The following is a 21,599-nucleotide window of genomic DNA, read 5'->3' as shown; positions in this document are numbered from 1 at the left end:
TTGCTTTTAGACAAACAGACACACATATATACAGTCAAAGTCACACCATGCTGGAGACAGACCACCTCACAAAGAGCCCCAACGTAGCCAGTTTTCCCTCCAGCATCGGTACAGATCACTGGTTATTTGGGTGAATGCCACATGAAGCAGTGAGCATACATTTAGAAGTCAAATTGTAGGGAAAAATGCTTGGCCATATATTTGGATATCAGAAGTACACGCAATGGGCTCAGTTGCTCATACAGTTGAGTTGTGTTCAACTGAGACACATAGATTGAGGTTCTTCATTTCACGCTTTCAGTGGATGGAATGGTAGACAGAACTTCCTGAACTACATATCTTGATTTTTTTTTTCTTTCTATTGTTTCTATGTATTTATATGGCTGGATTATATGATCAAAGTGCACATTTAATAAAATTCCACTTAAACGACCACATAAAAAGTGATTGTTTTGTCAAAGATGCTACAGACTTCATCTCTGATGCTTAAAGAAGATTCTAAAAACTGACCATACGCCATGGTCTTTCCACATATAAGTCAGTCAACATATATTCACCGCACAATATCATGTACCAAGGAATATAAAAGTAATAACTGTATGAAGCTATTTCCATGAATCATCAGAAGAAATACGATATTTATGAAACTGACCTGCCCCTGAGTGATATAAGCCTGGAACTCTATTCTTCTCAGATAGATTTAAAGGGCTTTGTATTCCTCCTACCTTTGGTGTCCCAGGGACACTATACTGAATCTGGAGGCCTTCAGGTTTTACTTCATAGGTTCTGTTAATTATTTCAGTTTAAGGCAACAAAAAAAAAAAAAAAAAAAGCCAAATCGAAAAGAAACCAGAATCCCTGAAAATCACTTCATTTTAATAAACATTCATTGTCTTTGCTGTGCCCAGTACTGTGGTAGTTATCGACAATAGAAGACGAACGAATATGAGGACCATCAACATTGCTCCTAATTTTCCAGGGTCCCTCAAGAATGTGTCATGTCCAGGTCAAAACATTCATTGCCAGTGTGAGTCCTTCTACAACTTTCTTCCCTTTGGCACAGCAACTGGCAAAGTTTGAAATGGTGGCTGCTCCCCAGGCTGGGCCCAATTTGGAATGTAAAACAAAGATTTGTTAGCTTAAGCCACTGAGATGTGTTATTTGCCATTATTGACATGTAACCTAAAGTACATAAAATAACTATTACGTAGTTATTCTGATTGATTCACCATCATTACGTACTTTTCTCTTTGCATTAAAATATTTTTTCTCTATTAAGGCAAAAGGGAGGGAGAGAGGAAGGGCACATTGAGCTTTCCTCAAATACTGGTATACTAGTTCCTTAATACACCGAGAATAAAATATTTTGGTGTCATATTTCAACCTGAAGAAAAGGAGGTTTTGATGGCCGTGAGAAATCGTGAGGTTCACAGCACAGAGTACTGCCAAACCAAGCAGGCTTAAGCAGGGGTTCTGGGCAATTAGAGAGCATGAGAGAATAAGAAGGTGATACCATGAAAGCAAAGGAGACTAATAAAAGAGGTCGAAGGTTTGTCAGAGACAAACATAAGCTAATTAATAGTTTAGCCTGTGGCTGACCCTACCTTGGAGTTTAACATACAATCAGCAAGGCATGTGTTTTTGCATTTGGCTCTGTGCTGCTAACATATTTTCACATAAGCCATTGCAAGCTTAGAGACCTGAGATCACACTAACGTGTGTGGAGGTGATGGTAATGAGCTTTCAATTCATACTCCCTAATAAGTCTCTTTGGGGACAATTTAGAGTGGAATAATTCTGTCAGATAAATCATTAGATTAACTGTTGTTCTAAATAGGTCTATCTCTTGATCGCCCCCCACCCCTCACTTCTCCCTCTCCGATTAAAATAAATAAATAGGCCACATCCCGATTCTTTATCCAAAGCACCAGAAATGCTCTTCACTCTGCTAAAGAAAAGAAGCAGAACTTCATTAGGGCAAGAAGTAACGATAATTAGGTGAGGGAACCCGTCCAAGCCTCAGGCTTGAAGTAATTCTCCGGGGTTGGACAGCTCTTTAAGCATCGGAGGCTTTAGACTGGTCTTATAATTAATTATGTCCTTTCTTCTTCCTCCTCTCTACTCAATGAGACATGTAATATAGTGCCACATTCTAGTGATCTTTGCAAAAAATATCTACCAAAGTAAATTAAGTGCAAGAAAGATTTCTCTCATTAGTAACTAGCAAACAACCTTTAGAATTATAGGTTTTTCAAGTCTGAATAACATGCACATGACTATTAGGGGTTATATAAAACACTTATTGCAAACAGGAACATCCCTCTAGACCTCTACATTTTTATTAAGAAACTATACATAGTTTGTTTACGTATACATGTTAATTTAGATGTTTATATATGTATATACATGTAGCATATAGTTATACTTGTTTATATACACATGCTTATTCTATTTTGAATATATTTTATATATGTTTATTCAATATGTACACTATTTATAAACATTTATATTCCAGTTTATGTATATATATGAACTGGAGTATAAATGTCCTTTCTGTGAAATTTGGTTCAGAAAGGAAATTATACTCCAGTTCATACAAAACTGTGGTAAAGATTCTAGTTACAGCCCTATCCTTCATTGACAGAAACAAGAAGTCATTTAACCTCTGCCTCGATTTGCTGAACTGTAAGATGAAAAAATAATAACTACCTGCCTTCTTCACGGGTGTGTAGGATTCAAATCCAATCAAACAAAGGATATAAATGTGATTTGAAGAATAAAAATAACTATAAAAATAAAAAATAGAAGTAAAAGACTGCATAAGAGATTATACCTACCATACCTATGTTATAACAGATGAATGATAGTAATAAAATTGTTTTCTACTTTTGAGGTCTTTGAAGATCTTGGGCCAGAATCCTACTTCCTATTAATTAAAAAATAACCTTTGATAAATTGTGTGCTAAGCCCTACTCTAAACCCTGAGGATACTGAAAGGAGCATGGCCTGATCACTCGAAAGGATGGAGAAGGAAAATTATAGGGGGAGGTGGGAGGAAGAGGTTCCCTGAAGGCAGAAAGTAGAGTTTGGAAACCGAAGGCCACAATGGCAGTAAAAATACTGAACTACAGTGAGAGAACTAGCAGAGCTAAGGATGAGAGTAGTCCAAAGAGTCGAGAAACACTAAACAGGTGGGATCAGATTGAAAGAGTTTAGTCTTCATGTAAACTGACATTGGCAAAACTGTGAGTTACGAGAAAAAGTATTTATTCTCTCTCTGGGGTTTAGTGGTTCTAACTGAGTGAGGATCCTTTTCTGTGTTTGAACTGATGTTTTGTTTTAATATTCTAGAAAAAGATTCAATAAAAGGTTGTGATTTTCTACTTGAAAGAAAAGTAGATTCGAGAAGGGCAAATAGAACCTACTTCAGAGCAGACTCATGATATTGCACAGAATGGTGTCACCTGGGAAGCTGTCATGTGTAAACACTAGCAGCTAAGTCCAGTTGGCAATTGGTAGTAGTGGACAGAGCCCTTCTGAATGAACTCTAAACAGCACAAGGTTTTGTTTTCCTTTGATGTGATTTAAAATATCCTTTTCAGTTACTCCTTCTCTATTCCAAAACTGCCTTTGTCAATCTTCTTGCTTGATTCTTGTCTTCCTAGCAAGAAATAAACAATTGACAGCTGAGTGAGTGATCAACTGAATGATCAACTGAATTTCTCTAGTAAAATTTTGTTAAAATACACTCCTTAGAGCTTAATGTGGTTGTTGTTGTTGTTGTTGTTGTTGTTGTTGTTGAGTTAAGTGTTTGAGATGTTACAAATGAAAAATATTGAAAGGAGCTGAGGAGAATGTTTCTGCCATTTGGCAGCAGAGTAAGAAAATTACATGTAAGCATTCAGTTCTTATCAAACAACCAATGCCAAAATAATCCTTTTTTTCTTTTTGTGGCAGGGTGTTTTTAGTTTTATGGAGACCACATGTCCTGGATTATTTGACCTGGTGTTGATTTCACCGAATTCTGTTCTGTTCCATAATACAGGTAAGCACATAACCGCTAAAAAATATATATCACTCATATTTCGAAAATCCTTCATTAAGAATAGGTATTATGAATTTATGCTTGGAAAATATCATCACTGCATCTAGAGCAAATGTCTCTCATATGTGGGAACAGATGTGAGCATCCGTATATATTATTCGCTAAACAGAATTTATTATAAAACAAATCGAACAACATTGTTTCCATAAGATGTATGCTAGGATATGGAAATATCTGTCTTACACATCTATTTTTATTTTATCTTACGGTTTGCCTATATTCTTAATCACAGGGATTTTACATTCTTATCATCTACCTAAACAGTAAAATGGAGGGAAATTTTAACGTATTGACCAAACTAACTGTAAATTATCAATTCATTTATTTTGCAATAGCAGGAATTCCTGATTTGTAAGAATAAGTTTATGTATTTTGGAACAATAGTTTTCTTCATTAAGTACTAAAGAGTTTTTATGGTGAAATTAATGTATTACTGGAACTTATTACAAGTGACAGTAATAACTATTAGGCATATATGTTGAAAACATCATTCGGTTGCATATAATAAATATATTTATATATGACAATTATTAGACAAACAGGCATAACAACTATAAAAGGCATGACACTAATAAGTAAATTTTGAGTTATCAGGAGTAAATGTTTTATCAAGACAATTTTGGAAGAAATCTAATCACAACCAACAGAGGGCAGCAGAATATATCTTAAAACAACTATAATGCAAAACAGGAAAAAAAAAAACCAATATTTTGTTTCTCAAGTTTTCTTAATTTTGTTCTTTTCAATAAAGATGATGAGGTAAATTACCGCTACATGAAATCTATTTTTCATGACTAGCTTACAACATAAACTGGTATCTTCAAGTCATAAAAAAAGAGAATTAGGAAAGCTTTTAAATTAATATACTCCTTTTGTATGCTGAACATTTTCAGTAATATAAAAAGAGAATCTAGTGAAACAGTTATAGATCATAAACAATTCAAGAATAAAAGGCTATGTGATAAATCTTAAGGAAAGTAAATTAAAGTTTGTTTTGTAACATTTTCTGCTACTCTAGGAAAAAGAAGAAATTCCAGTAAGTAATGCCCTTTACAAAAAATTAGCTGACTTATCCCCATAAATTCATACCTTGAGACCATCAGCAAGAAAAATCCAGCAACTGTAATCCCTGCCATACATAAATCAGGGAAATAAACCTTCGCAAACCCAACAGAATTTAAATCTTATAGATATGCACAGGTGCACAGAATGGATGATCTTTTTAGCCAGTAATGACTGCAATTCAGGTAGGAGGAAGAAAACAATTAAAATGCTTCAGAAAGAATATTTTAAAATTAGGATGGGCTGTCCAGCAAAATAAGTTTTAAAATCATGCCCAAGGAAAGAAATGGGAAAACCAAAGAAAACAGGAAAACAAACTAAACAAAAAATGAATAAGCTACTGAGTATTTTTATAGTTTAAATAAGTCAGTTGTTATGAGTCCTGATGAATCATGGGTGTGACAAAGGCAGTGAGATCATTTAATGCAACATCTCTTTATACTAGGGAATCTGCAATTACAAGTCACAGACTACATATATCAGAATCACTTAAGGAGTCAAAAAAAGATACAGAATCCTGGGACCCACTCTCTACCTAGCTAACCAGAATCTCTAATGTTTGAAATCCAAGAATATCCATTTATTTATAAAAGTCTACCAAGTTAAAAAACCACAGCCTTATACCACAACCCAATGACTAATAATCCAGCCTTTACTTGAAACTCTGATGAGAAACTTGTACAAAAAAAGGCAGCCCATATAGAGAAGATAGAACTCAGTGCTTAGTGAGGTCATATTGGTAGCTTGAAATTACAGAAATCGGTAATTGCAAATCAGGCCTTGTATTATTTGGTGGGTTCTAGACTAGGAGTGGTAGACTACAGACCTATGGGCTGGCTGGCTATGTTTGCAAAGTTTTGTTGGAATACAGCCACATCTGTTCATTCACATGTTGTCCTTGGCTTGAAAACTGAATATATGTACTCTGGCCCTTTACAGAAAAAGCTTGCTGTCTTTTTCTAGGTAGAAGGTCTGGACTAAAGAAATGGTGGAGAAAATAAAGTGCTATAAAGAATATAGATTACACTTCAAACTGTGCCGTTACATTGCAAATAGCACACACATTAAAAAATGAAAAAGTATTTATCTGGTATTCGAAAATTCTTATCTGGCTCAACAAAGAAGTGCTGGCCTTGTTGACAGAGGAGTGTAAAGTTCTGACATGTGTCTCCCTTGTTTCACTGTTGTCTTGCTTTGTGAACATAAACAAAAAGGAACATTCGTATTGGAAATATACTTGTTCATCCGTTACAAATGCAGATTGACTACTGATAAACAATTTGGCAAAATCAACTAAAGTATTCAACGTATTTTATTATTTGTAAATTGTGTGCTTTACATTAGTAAAATATGTATATTTTATACACACACACACACACATACACACACACAAACACACACAATTTTCTTTCAGAGAGCAGATTGGTTAAACATTTACCATCAAATCACCCCCCCAACCCCAAACACTACAATCAATCAGTAATTCTTTCTTCAAGTTTTTCTCTCTTATCCCCACATTCTAATCTATTAGCAAAAATTTCAGCTCTCCCTACAAACTATGTCCCATATTCATCCGCTTGTCACCATCTCTATTGCCACTGCACTAATCCAAGCCCCTTGCATGTTTCACTACAGGGTCTTTTCACTTATCTCCTAGATGCCTATTTTCCCCTCTAAAACCCATTCTTGGCAGCTGGAAGGAGCTTTTAAAAATTGAAACTACATCCCTACAGGAAATCCCTTTAGAATAAATTCCATTTAGAATAAAGCCCAAACCCCTTGCCAAATCATACAAGCCCCCCTTCCTAAAGTCTTGCTCACCCCTTTGACTGTACCGTGTACCACAATAAACTCATTCGTGCCCTCATACCTTCGCTCTTTCTTCCTTGGCAAGGAAGGTTCTGCTCCCGGATTTTTAACTCACTTGACGTTTTACAACAGCCTGAATGCATGGCTCCCTTGGAGAGATCTTCCCATCCGTCTGATCTAAAGCCAGCACCCCCAGTAACTTGTCTGCAAGTCACCCTTGCCCAGTCACCTGTACTGTTCCAGTTGCCTCATGCTACATTGCACTATCTCAATTATCTTTTCTTGTTCACTAGTTTGTTATCTTTACTCCATTCTGTCTATCTTATTTACCACTCTATCTCCAGACTCTACAACGTACCAGGCAATGTTTAATAAATATTGGTTGAGTAAATGCATGACAAATGGACAAACATCAAAGGAAAACTTGTGTTATCTGACTGCAAGTCCAAAGCTATTCGCACCACGCCATGACACTTTCTGTTTTAGAGTGACATTTCTAAATGTTAGCCCATTCTTCCTTCCACGACAGCCTATCATATCCTAAAATTGACCATGCATGTGTTTAGTTTCATGTAACTTGGCTTCTGCTTACCTCTCCAGGCTCAAATTTGCCTTTCACCAGTGTCCTCTGCTCTCAAAACACCGGGAACACCAACCTACTAGACTAAGAATCCAGTTTCAGTACTAAGAAACTACTATACTAAGAATCTAGTAATTATCAAGATAGCCCTATAACTTCCTAAGTTGAATCTCTTATTTTGCAAATGATGCTCCTTCTACCTAGAATACATTGGCTCTTCTCATGTCTAGGGCAAGTTCCTATTCAGCCTTTGAAACTTATCTCAAATGCAAACCCTCTATGTCTGCTCCCATGTGCCTTTCCCAGAGTTAATTACTCATTCCAGCAGCGTGTTTTTTTTATATGGCCTTCCATTTTTATTGCATTCATAACTCTACTCATTACACTGGAATGTGTTTTCAAATCTGGGACTCCAAGACCCACAGTTGCTGTCATTTTTTTTTGTTTGTTTGTTTTTATCTCAAGCACTTAGCACAGTGCCTAGGACATAATAAGAAATCAACAAACTGTTGCTAAGTTAAATGCATGGCAAGTCTAATTCCTCTTGCATGAAATCCGACAGCTAGCATGCTATTCACTGCTCACCCTCCTCCCATGTCTTCTCTGTTCCAAGCCAAACCTGTAAACCAGAAGATAATGAGCAGTAGAGCCAGACAGATGCTTATACATATAAAGCAAAGCTAATGAAAGAAGACAGAAATATATTAATGTCAATAAACATGTATACACTAATAACCTCACCAACAACAACTGGTGATAGGACTATGCTGACTTCTACTTTTCCCTGTAGTCTACTTTATTTTTCCTAAGGCATATAATCTATTTTGTTAAATTCAATACGTTCTTCCATTCCCTTAACAGGACTCTCATTCCAATTTTCCTCTTATTGTTCATTAATTGTGTATTATTGCTTATTGTTTATGTTTTATTATTATTAACACTCAGAGTCATCATCAGATTCTGGTCTATCTATTTACCCACCAAACCTTGACAATGCCTGCCTGTGACTCCTTTCATGCTCGATCCTTCTCTATTTCCTTACCTTCCAGTCTAGGTTCTTATCAACTCATATCATGATGAATAGGTTACATCTAGCTCGACTTCTAAGGCCAGTGTTTCCCTCATTCTAAATCAGTCCATGTGCAGCTACAATCTTCCTCTGATTAACATCTTCAGCAAGCCACTTCCTTAGCCCTCAGAGACTTGCGGAGCAATCCCCCTTTGCCCACTGTGTTATACCCAAACTCCTTCCTGAAACATAAAACGTCTTTCTTTCTGTCTCCCTCATACCTAGTCAAATGTAGCGCTGTTTACTCCTACATTGGCATGACTGATCCAACACGATTAAACCCTTTATCAAACCAAAGCGCTGGAAGTATTTCTCGTTTCTTCCCTAGCAATCAATTTTTCACCAAGTCTTATTGATTCTGCTTTCAAAATATCTCTGAATCCATGCACTTCTCTCTAGCTCCATGTCAACATCCTGGCTCCGGTCATCATTGTCTGTGTCCTGGGCCATGGAAGAGCCTTCGTGTTCACCACTCTGTTTTCACTCCTGCCTTTCTACAGTTTCGAAATTGGAGCTTGTCACGCTAAAAGCATAATGGCTTCTCACTGATCGCAGAATAAAATTTGAATTGCTTGTCATATCCCACAGCCAGATCCATGATCCGGATCTTGCTGACTTTCCACCCCAGTGTCACGTCGCTGCCTCCTCCTATCACTACACAGCGGCCCCTCTGCTTTTTTCAGACTGTTGGGGTCCCTTCACTTGCTGTTCCAGTTGCTCGGACTGAGCTCCCCCGGGCTTTTCCCATGGTTGATGATTTCTCATCTTTCAGCTTGCAACTCAAAACTATTTCTTCAGAGAGGCATTCTATAACCATCTTTCTGAAGTTACCCTTATTATTTGTCTACCTTAGGGTAAGAACCTCAGCTAATTCTCTATCTACCATAATTTCTAGCATAAATCATGTTTTCAGTACCATTTATTGGATGAATAAAATAATTCATAATGCATATAGGACACGTTTTTTCACTTCTATTTTCACTCACGTGGGTCCTCCACCTAGAAAGCTCTTACTCCATTTTTACCAATCGATGTCTGCTATTTATTCTGTGACCCAACTTAAGATTCACATCATAAAGAAATGCTTTCTAACTTCTCTTATCACACTATAATTTTTTCTCACACAAGTTTTAGCATAAGTTATTTAATATTCAAAAAGCCTCTTTTTTTTTACCTAGAAACATTTGTGTTACATGTCATGCTTCATGACCAGAAAACAGGCATACAAATGTTTTTCAGTCACTCCATGGACCTCACATGCCCTAGTGCCTCCGGGAGGTCAATATTTTCTGAGTAAAATAAAAAATTTCCTAGTCCAAGTTGCAATTCCAAAGTATATGTGGGAAATGGGCATGTGAGTAGAGTTAGACAAGCTCATTGTCATGAGAATTTATTTGGGGTTGCAGGGGAGAGTTGTCATGAGGGATTTCTTGGTTAAGGAACCAAAATCAGGGAAGAGATAGAATTTTGGCTAAAGGTCAGGACTAGACGAAATGAAAGCAAATAGGTAAAGGAGAGAGTCAAATGATTTCTATTGAGAACACTGATTAAAAACTGGAAGTTTCTTACCATCTTCTGGTTAACAAAAGATTTATTCTTTTAGATGATACTAACAGTTTTAGGCATCTAGTGAAATCACAGAGGTAGGGCTTCTAAAGAACAGACACATTAGTAAAAGGAGGGAAATGTAAATGTACGTCATCCTAAACAAATCACCTACCTCCCCCACCAAACATAACAAACAAAAAACCTAATCTTCCAAACAAACTTCATGTATCTTTAAAATATTCCTCTCTTTATTGATTTATTTCTCAGATTGCAGCAATGTATTTCTTTTGGAGAACCTGTACCACAATCTCAAAGCCCAATCTGACCACTGCCTGCTGTCAATGCTCAGATATTTAGTTATATTTGTACTGGCAAAATAAGGTAGTCATTAAAAGCATAGACTCTGGAGTCAGTATCTCTGGGATTTTAACCCCAATGATACTATTTGGTAGCTAAATAACCTTGAGAATGCTATTTAACCTCTCTGGGCCCCGTTTCTTCACCTGTAAAAAATAGCTTTGTTTGATCTAAATGGGTTAAAACATATATAAGTGCTTAACATAGAGCTTGGAACACACAGTGTTCAGTAAACATTTGCTATTATCATTCTTCTTATTACATACACAAGGATAATTTCCTTTGCATCTGTTACCTTTTCGATCGCATACTTTCAGATTTGGTACTCACAGGGTTAGAATGCAGCACAGTGAAGAACTCTGGGCTGATGAGGAACTTCACAGGGGGAGACTGTAAGAGCAACGTGAGCCTGGATCTGGAGGTAGAGTGGGGCAGGACGTTCTCTCGGCGGAAATCTACATGGAGCAGACAAGGCTTTCAGGGAGAGCTTTCCATGTGGAAGAAACACATCTATTCACGTCCATCCATCATTTGCTATTATTTTATTCTCCAAATACTTTTTCCTTTGATGTAAATTCATACATAAAACCTGACTGCTCTTAATTACACTAAAATGAAATCAAATATTTCTAGTCACTATTAACATTTTAATACATCCTTAGATGTTTTAAGTGATCCGATTCAATCTTTTTCCACACTCCCACAGATCCAGAGATTAAAGTAATTTATATTCCCTTTGGTTTCATGATTCTTTTCTTAGTACTAATAAAAAGTCAAAGATTAGAAGAGGTCTCTGGAGAACTCTACTTTTTGAACTGGATTACCAGAACTCGTTGAAGATCAAAAGTTCTCTGAAAGAAAAACCTCATTTCTTGGAAATCCTTACTTGTTTTCCAATTTTATGAGATTACAAAACAAAGCCACCCAAAGGCTCTCTTACCTGCACTGGCTTGGTGAAAGTCGGCTTCCTCCCCTGCTCCATCAATAGCATTGGTATTTTCCTCAGGCCTCTCATTAGTCATGGTTCTGCGGATACTCTGATATCTAAAATCATGAATCTATAGTTATATCACAGTAACCTCTAAAATGTGGGACTCAACTACTTCCCTAGAGCCCAGAAGTTTTTGCTATCTTCCCAACTTTAGCCATTCCTTCCCTGAACCCCCGTCTTTGAACCCCTATTCCCAAACCCCCACCCCCAAATCCCCATTCTGAACTCCCATTCATGAACCTTCTAGGCTATCTGTTTAAGTAAGTACATTCCATTCCATTGAATTTCTTCTCTCTATTGTTTGTGGAACATTCGCCTAATAATTTTTTTAAAAAAAAGAAATTGTGGCTCTTCACTAAAGAAAATTAAATTCCTCTATTGCTAAATAAAAAAATAACTTTGTCTCACAGCAATTAGTTCTTGAAAAAGAGTGATATATTTTATAAACTTAAGTTGATATAATAAAGATGCATGCTGAATGAAGATTCTATTTATTTAAAATGATATTTGGCTTCAAATTATAAATGTATATACTCTGTTTTATTAAAGATCAATGCCTTGGGCTGACTTATTTCCTTTCGTTTCCACACCAGCAGTGTGTGTGTGTGTGTGTGTGTGTGTGTGTGTGTGTGTGTGTGTTTATTTTTTAACCAAGAGAAGTTCAATGAAGCTTATGAATCAAAAAGAGGGAACAGCTATACCTTAATAACAGGGCTTCCAAAGATTAAAGAGAGACAACCGTGTTCTCTACTTTGCACCATGTAAAAATTAGCCCAACCACAAAACAGAACAGCTATAGCCAAAATGCCCATCCTCACCTCCGGTTCAGCTGCTCCATTTGCTGTATGGAGTTTGACCTCTGCAGCACCTGCGGGGCGGGGGGAGCTGTGGGCCGCTGCCACGTTGTGGTTCTGTTTACGTGATCCACGTAGAAGATCCGGCCGTGGCTGTCGATGCGCGCCTCCCAGTCTAAAGAGTAGTAACGCATCCAGATGGGGTTAGGAGGAGGGCTGAGGCGATTAATGTGCTTCATTAAGTTCGGCATGTGTTTTCCCTCTCTGACATGCTGTAACGTGGAGTTAATAACATATACCTCACAGCATAACCCAGCATTTCCCCTCAGTCCATACCAGACTCTGTTGTGGCTGGTTAGTAAACACATCCTCTGTGTGTAATGCCAACCCTTTAAAGATTCTGAATGTAGAGAATCCTTCCAGACCTGCCCACAATGCTCATCCTTTATATATGAGCACCAATATTTAAAAAATACAAGTAGTATATTATAGTTCTTTAGACAATCCTATCAAAATTGGTATTGATGTTTGTTTTCACTAAAAAATGGATTTTTTTTCTATTTTTTTCCAGTTTAGATGATAGACATAACTGGAAACTTGCACATGCACATTTTTATACAATTTTAGTAAATGTAGTCATCAGCAGAAAATAATGCTAGCCTAGTACACACTTATCTGTACTTCCCCAAAGATGGAAACATTTTCAGAGCAAGGGTAATCACTTGCATCTAACCTCAAATAAATACAATGTTTTAAAGGATTATTTAATATTATGTTTAAGCAATCTCATTGATTAAGTAAACAAATATATAAGTGTATGTTTGTTAATGAATCTTTGCAAACAAATATATAAGTGCATATTCAGTAAAAACAGCAAGGAGACTGGTCCACAAACCCCAGAAGTTTCACTCCTGTGACTTTATAAAAGGTTATGCCCCAATAAAGTACACAGAGCATGTCCTAATATTTTTAAAAGGCAAAAATTTTAAACTTATTGCAGTTGGGAAAGGTAATTTATATAGAAATATATGAAAATAACAGAGATCTATTCTTTAACCAGAAAGTTCTTTCTTTTCTTTCCTTCTTTCTTTTTTCTTTTTTTGTCATGCACACAACTCTTATTTATTTATTTATTATTGGGGATAACATTGGTTAATAAGGTCATATAAGTTTCGTGTATACAATATTATAGTACATCATCTGTACATTGCATTGTGAATTCATCATCTGAAGTTTTGTCTCCTTCTGTCACCAGACAGTTGAGGAAAGTTCTTATATATTTCTGTTTCTACGTAAACTATTTTTTGAAATTAATAAGCCCTTTTCTGCTGAGCAGCTTGATTATTTCAAAACTCTCCATGTGATCACACAGCTTATCAACAGATATTACAGGTCTAATCTGGAGAGCAAGAGGAAGGCATGTTTGCTCTTGACTACCCACAGAGCAAGTATTCTAACAAAGTCCTTAGGGTTGGAGAGACCTGCACAGTAGATTCCAGCCAACACCAGATGATCACTGACAGCTGCCTCAGTAGGGAGTGGAAAGATCTTTTTTTGTTCATCTCAATACAAGGTAACTTATGACAAATGGCAAGAAAGAAAAACTGGGCTGAGGAAAAGCACTACACAATCACAATACAACTCAGTGTCTCTCACACTCCAAGGTAACATAGACTCACAAGGAATCAGCTTGCCAAATTGGAATTTTGAGGGGACAGCTATAATTCCATCAATAGAACATTTCCAAAAGACCTTGTGTTTAGCCTGCAATATGCTGACAAATAGTAACTACATTAAAGTATTTTCAGGAACCATTTTCCAAAACCCTTTGATCCGTTCCTTACATAACTTTCCCATCTCAAAGACTGAAGAACTAATTATGCTCATCTCTTTCCTTTCTTATTAGAGCTAAGATGATTCAAACATATCCTATACATCAAATCAAATGTACATGAAAATAAATGGCCATTCCTTCCTCAAGAATTATTACGGTAGCTTCCAATTTTTAAAAAATGTAGAATAAGTCAATTAGGGATATAAACAGAGCAGAAACCAACCAAAGGAAGCAGATAGATGCTGCCAAACACTCAAGATAAGGTTATAACTACAATTTGGCTCAATTTTTTGGCAGCTAAGGCAGAAAAGAAAACACATTGTTGCATGCTTTCCATGTGCTGACAAAATAAAGTAAAAAAATTTATCTTCAATGATAGAACTTTTTCCTTTAACAAACTAAATGAGAATTAACCTCATGAAATGAGGCCTATTTGAAAGCCACATGGGTAGCAAAATAGGGGCAGGGAAGAAAATCTCCAAATGTATTCGCCACTGTACCCTGCACATAGCAGGCAATGAATGAACAAATAATTTAGATAACATGCAGCCATAAAAAAGAATTATTCTTGTATTCACTTTCCACAAAGGCCAGGAACAACTTTAATTTGTATTTAAATCAAGGCGTTTCTATGTGCAGTGGGGAGACATAAATTTATAAACCCACTATAAAAAATTATAACAACCATGGTATCTTCACCAAAATGATGAGATGTTGAAATTACAATGAATTAAGGGTACTTTGATGCGGGGGGACAACTTTGTGATAGATGCTAGACATCAGTGTGAAAAAGACTTTTTGCTTAAAGTTTGCATAAAGTTCAAAAGTAAGTGGAACTTATATATGATTTTGGAGTCGGGATGGTAGGCCCCCTGCCCCCTTCAGGAGTGGGGCGTAGTGATTGGATGGGGCACAAAGGGACTCCTGGGTGCCAGTGACATGGTACTGGTTGTATGTGTGTGTTTGGTTCCGGAGAATTCAGCTGGCTGAATGCGCTCTTTTCTGTATGTGTATTATATTTGAAAACAAAAGTTTATAAAAATTTCAAATAGCTACAAATTTTGCACCTTAATCTTCAATTTTAAGGTAATAGCTTTTTAGATTATAAGTATCCTTTCTGTTCTCAAAACTTTCAAGCTTTAGAAAATAAGAGCCCCTACCCTTAAACATAATAGAAACTCTAAGATTAATTATATTCTTCAGATTCACTGCCTACTTTCAGGCCTTCATTTCAAAGGATGCCTTAAAAATGAAAGTGCATGACCACAAAAAAAAAGTGATAAACATTCCCCTGTCTTTTTCCAAAGCTACCCATAGGAACCCACTACATAAATAATGCATTTGTCCTAACAATATGGCAACAATTCTGGGGTCCTAGAATAGTCCACTAATAGTTCATTCTGAATCTATTCCTATTCCTATTCCTACCCTTTTGAGGAAAAAAACATTTATTTAACAATTCCCTATTTTCTCCGATATAGCACTGGGTTAAGTCGTAATCACATTGGCGCCAATAAGAGAAAAGTAAAATAGTTTTTTAGAAGGAGCTGAGCTGGCCATTCTTTTTTCATTTATCTTAATGCTAAAAAGAAACCAAGATCCGTCATGCTGGTGAATGCTGGTAGGCTTCAGCCCTGAACTGCCTCCAGCTGCCAGTGTCATCAATCGTCTCAGGATAAGAGACAGCAAACTCTTAAAGCACTCAGTGCATATTCGAGTTCAAGCTGCTTCCCTGGAAGGCTTTCAGCAGTGCCATGCTGCTTTCAAGACCTGGAGCTTTCTTATTTTTTATGGATAATTTCATTTTTCAACAAGTGGTTGAAGTTACACAGCCCACAAGGTCACAGCACGAGGTCCTAAAGCAAGAGTAAGATTTTGAGAACCAACAGGTAGATAGATGATCATTACATTTGAGCGATCTTTGTACTAAATCCAAGATAATGTTCCCTAACCCTAAGATAGAAAGAATAAGACTGAAAGAAGCAAACAAACAAGGAAAACTGCTTTACATAAAGAGATCAAATAGGTGTTCAGAGATTAGTCATAACACTGCTATGGAGATTATATATGATCAGCTATAAGAGTAAAGCGGCATAGCGAGGGATACCACTGAATCCCCTCAACTAAGTTTGTAATCTTCGGAGAGAAGCATAAGTTTGCTGGATAACTTTTTCACTATATGTTAGCACCCTAGTATTTTATAAGGTGAAAATAAGCTAAAACAACAACAGTGATAATAATCATGAATAAGAAAAGAATCATGAATCGGGGGCATCAAAAGCCAAGGTACAAAGCTTCAGCAGCCTGTCCTATGGGTCTGGAGATAGTGAGCTATGCAGAGAGGAAAGGCACTTCTGAGTCCGAATCAGATACATATGGGCCATGAGACAGTAGCTCATACTGTCATGTCACTGCAACCACTTCTTTTATACTTGAAGAGCAAGGAAGGTCCTGCTGAGTAAACTTAACCCAGAAGAAGGAAAAGAAAGTACTTTTTGAACCTTCCTGGGTCTGACCTCAAAACATCATAGTATATAAAGCTTCAGTAAAACCTCCAAACCCTCTGACTTGAAAAGTTGTTTGCACCTAACAGAAAATATACCACACTATAGCCACCACTCTGCCAGCTACAGAATTTACATTCACCTATCACACATTAGTCCCTTCCCTTCTAATCTTAGATCAGAATACCTGATAGAGAAGGAATGTCTGAGACTCTGTCTCAAATCTTACTAGTATGGTGTCTTAAACAAGTTACCAATTTATCTGAGCTTCAATTTCTCATCTTTAAAATGGGCAAATCAGATTAGTTGATTTCTACCCACCAATCTATAAATTACAGATAAGACCAGTTTGACCTACCTCACCAAACTTACAAAGAATTTTTTGAAAACAAGGAAAGCATGTAAAAGTGCTTTGTGAACTGTAAAGCACTATACAAGTTTCAGGTATTATCATTTTAATAGTGTTAAAAATATAACTGTTAGCCCTAAAATAATTGAGCCAGGTCATTTAAGAGATGAACCAATCCTGTTTATCAGTCACTCTTCAAATTGGATACAAGATTAAATTGCTTTTTTACCTTTGAATCAATCAACTTATTAAAATGAACTACCAATTGTTTATATTTTAAAAATCCTAAAATATATTCTATCTGTATAACACAAATATCAATGTTTAAACCAATGCTATAAAATAGTGGTCATAATTTCATTAGAAAAGTGTCTGTCCTTATTAAATCTATTCTAGAGACCAAAACCATGGTCCAACAAAAATCAGAGCAATTGGATGTGGCCAGGGGGGTGTCATCTATCCATACATGGATGAAATACTGTGCCTCTTGTCCAGGCCTCTGTAACTCTACTTACTTACTGTTAATCTACAAATGCATATAATCAAAGCTCTCTCAGAATTCTCTTCTGGTGTTTCTAATTCATTTTTCTCCAATTATATTTAAATATCTTCCAGAATATGTTTTCCTTTTCTGACTTTAATCTTTTCTCCAAGGGTAAACAATAAGGAAGTTATTTCCTCCCTTGATTAACATGACATGATGGTTAATTAATTTTTGGTTGACTTTTTAAAAAACTGCTTAAAATATGTTTCCTGTGATAAACCACCCTCCATTATCCAAATGTATGACAAGGGGAGGATCTGTGCACAACAGAATTTCAAAAGGATTAAGCCAGTGTTTTAATAAATTGTACATAGCATCATTCAGCTTTTCTGTCAGCACTCACCAAAACTAACCACTCAGCCTTTTAGCTTTTCAAATGCATATTCCCCCTACCCCTTTATGTCTCACCATTTTTAAAATACAGAGGGCCAATGACATCAGACTCTTGCCATGATCACATGTCAGATGGGTAAGTAAAGAGGGTGAATAAGAAGGGAACGCAATAAGACAGAAAGGTATATTTTCCAATGTGTTCTTAAAAGCAGTATTTACTCAACTTGATCAAAATGCTTTGCTTTTGCAAAGCAATATTGTTTTCAGGGATTCTAGACATTTAAATAGAGTTTAAATTATGTTCAGATTATAATTGGCCATGGGCATCACTCGGACCTTTGAATGCAGGTTGCATAACTATTTCTCGGCATACCTAATCCTCAACCATCTCTCCTTTAAGTGCTACGTATTTCTTTAAAGTGAAAGAAATGAAATATTTTTCAAATCCCCAGATAATTATCATGCTCCAAATAAATGGTAGGTTAATTTCTAAAATTAGTAACACTTTGTTGTATATCCCTAAGAAAAATACCAGAACCTTTTACTTAATGATTTCAAATGTTGTAAGTGAAGGGAAAAAAGCAGCATATTACAGAGTAAGACTTTTCTAAGAGATTTACCAATTTGTCTAGTAACTGAAAATCTGTGCTGCCATTAGGCATATTAAAAAAAAAAATCCTATTATACATCCTATTGTCTAAAATATCTAGATCTATTTCCTTGACTACGCTATTTGCTCCACAGGCATCACAGTATTTATTTTTCCCTCTGCTGCCCTTTCATTCACCAGAAAGGAGTCCTCAGCAGAGCACTTTCCAGACTACATCTGCCCTGTCAGGTGGCAGCCCCCAGGTCCCTTCCTCTTGGGTACCAGGCATCCATCCTTTAGGTTCCTGGGTCCTGTCACCCTTGTGCCCTTTGATCAAGGTGAGCCCTTTAGTCAACAGGTCCTCACTTGGTGGGAGAGCCTCGTCCACCCTCTGGTACCGGCTAACATCCTGGCGCACTGAAGGCAGCGATCGCAGTGGCTGGTGGCCGTTGGCTTGAGAACCTAGGAGTAAAGGTAAAAGTTATCCAGATATTGTTTTCCCCTTCAGTGTCAAAACAGTCTTAAAAACAAACAAACAAAAAAGCAAACAAAAAAAAACACTAACACGTACACCTGAAACTAATACAATATTGTATACTTTAAAAAAATTTCTTAATCTAACATAAATCCTGAGGTTAGTGTCTTTTCTCTCTTTAGCCTCATTTTCCACATAAAGACTGAGAAATAAGAGAAAACAGAAAGTGAATGCTTAGTCAAAAAAGGGTCTTCTGGAGAGATGTCCATTTGCTCCCATCCCTCCCCCTCCCCTACCTTTTCCCACCCTAGCCTCTGTCCTCATCATGTACTAATGCCTTAGAGCCACATGAGGGCCACAAGATAATGAAGGTAACAAAAACAAAAAGAGGAGGAAGAAAAGAAGGGACATTCTGAGTCTATGCTATTTAGGCATATGAAATTATCCTTAGATTTTTTGATGCATCTATAACTGAACATTTTAAAGGGATCATTCAACTGAGCCACATTCATTGAGACATAATACAAATTTTATGTGTAAATTTGCATCCTCAGACACTCAAACAGAAGGCAAAATATTACATTTGATGCAAAGCACACATTAACTTTGTTGTGAAGGTTTTATGCAAGAAGTGACCTTAAGGTGTCCCTGAAAACCTCTATAGATTACACTAACACTGAACTGCTGGCCTGTTTGGTTTTGTATCTACGAATGCATCTTCCACCAGAGAGTCATTATTTAAGTTTGTTTTTGTTTTGTTTTCATACTGCCCAGACAAGGGGACTGGGCCCCGGGTGCCCTGGGTGCGCCTTGGACGCCTTGTTATGGCATGCACATGCGCAGTTCGATCCTGCAACCTAACCTCAGGTATCCAGGTCCTCCAGGATGTGTGGACAGGGCCCCCACCCCTCCACCTCATGGGCCGTTCCAGGGGAGAGCGGGTCCCCAAACAGCACTCCTGATATGGAGCTTTGAGAGTCATTATTTAAGTCTGAAGGCTGTTATTCGACAGGCCTCTTATCTCAGCAATAGAAAATCTATTACAAAATAATAAAGCTAAAGTTGAAATCCTATGTGAAGAATCCAGATAATAGTCAACCTGCAGTATAATTTACATTAAGGGACAAAACCACAAAACTTCTCTTTGAGCAGGTATGCTTGAGCCAAGAGCCATGCTGTCTTCTACATCCTACCTCCAGTAGCGCCCTCTTCTTGGGCAGTGGCCCCTTCACAAGCCCCCTGGGCATCCCCAGCATCACCCTCTTCTTGGGGCTGGCTCTCAGTAGCAGCAGCAGCTCCCTCTAGGCTGCCCCTCCGCTGCCAGACCTCCCCCACCTCGTCCTGGTCAGGTAAAGCAGCCATTTCTGCCCCTGGCCCTTCCTCCTCTCCGCTGGGCACTTGCACCACAGGTAAAGAACCAGGAGTGCATATGGAATCCTGTGACCCTTCCGCGGGGCCGCTGCTCGTGGGCTCTGCTGCACAGGCTCCGTCTTCCTCCTCCTGGGAAGAAAAGGCTGGGGTTTCGGGAAACCGCGCACTCTCAAGAGATGAGCACCGTGTCTCCACTGAGGACAGCTGCGTGGTAACGCTCTCATTGCAGGAGCTGTCAGCGCCTTCCAGGTCACTCTCTCCCTCAGGCCTGGTGCTCGCCTCACTCACACTCTCTGTCCTGGCGGGGTCACTGGGTTCTGTTTCAGAGGACACCTGTGAAGGCTCAGACCCCTGATCAAGCGACTCAGTCTCACTGATGGCTCTTCGGCTTCCTCCCGATGTGTCCGAAGTCCCTGTGTCTGCCCCACTCGTGGGCTGATCTACCTCTTGAGAGCCACACAATTCGGTGCTGTCCTGGTCAGCACGGGGTTGAGACTCTGGGCCATTTTCACTTTCATCTGGGACTGAGCCCAAGGGTACGGAGTTCTCTGCAAGATCTGGAAGATTTTCCGGCTTATCCTCAAAGGAAGCAGCTTCATTTGTGGAGGCTTCCTCAATCTCCATTGGGCTGTCTTCTGGCTTTGTCTGAGACGTCAGGCTCACGTCGTCAGTTCTTGATGCCCTGCTAAACATTATTAACCCTCCTTCCTCTTCCAAAGAAGAAGGATAACCCAGGTCTTGCTGGAACTCATGGTCTTCTTCATCTGAGTCAATATGAAGCATGGCATTGAGTCTTGTGTCAGTGGGAAAACTGCTCCTCAGTTTTGGAGAGGCTCCCATGGACCTCTCCGAGCAGGTAGCTGAGCCCGGCCTGGAATGACCACTGTGCTCAATAGCATCTAAATAATCATTGAGTGAATCCTGACGTCCTCTGGGAGGTGAGGCCCTTGAAGAAGTAGAGGTTAAATCCTCTGTGTCTATTTCCAGAGTTGAGCTAGTCCTGAAAGAATGCTTGGGGGTCCCATCGGCACTCTCCTCAGACACTGGTCCATTAGAACAAACCGGGCTGTCATGATGCCCCCCTGGCATGTCCTCCTCATCGGAAGGGCTTCCGAGGTCTCCGTTCACAGTATTGACTCCGAGTATTGTGCCAACAGCTTCTGGAGAAGCATCTGAAGGAGAAAAATGGCATTTACAAAAAAACGAAGTAGTAACAACCCATGTAGTTTTACTGTCCTACTGCTTTGCCACCAATCAGTTCAAAAAATTTGATCAGCCCAGTGAG

The 21,599-nt window shown here is 38.0% G+C and overlaps 1 protein-coding gene across 3 annotated transcripts in view; it reads right to left on the bottom strand.

Moving 5' to 3' along the window:
* The window catches only part of HECW2 (HECT, C2 and WW domain containing E3 ubiquitin protein ligase 2), a 320,650-nt gene that overhangs the window by 87,952 nt on the left and 211,099 nt on the right, over window positions 1–21,599 (bottom strand). For all 3 annotated transcript variants that reach the window (XM_036237069.1, XM_036237068.1, XM_036237070.1), the window contains 5 exons: window positions 20,137–21,486; window positions 18,835–18,930; window positions 12,340–12,490; window positions 11,471–11,574; window positions 10,861–10,985 (listed from right to left, as the gene is read on the bottom strand). In XM_036237069.1, the coding sequence (XP_036092962.1) occupies window positions 10,861–10,985; window positions 11,471–11,574; window positions 12,340–12,490; window positions 18,835–18,930; window positions 20,137–21,486 (1,826 nt within the window). The remainder of the gene's footprint in view (window positions 1–10,860; window positions 10,986–11,470; window positions 11,575–12,339; window positions 12,491–18,834; window positions 18,931–20,136; window positions 21,487–21,599) is intronic.

This window comes from Rousettus aegyptiacus, unplaced genomic scaffold (genome assembly GCF_014176215.1).
Source record: "Rousettus aegyptiacus isolate mRouAeg1 unplaced genomic scaffold, mRouAeg1.p scaffold_m13_p_2, whole genome shotgun sequence".
Lineage (NCBI taxonomy): Eukaryota > Metazoa > Chordata > Mammalia > Chiroptera > Pteropodidae > Rousettus > Rousettus aegyptiacus.
Note: the sequence above shows the minus strand (reverse complement) of the source record. Positions and strands in the feature narration are given on the sequence as shown.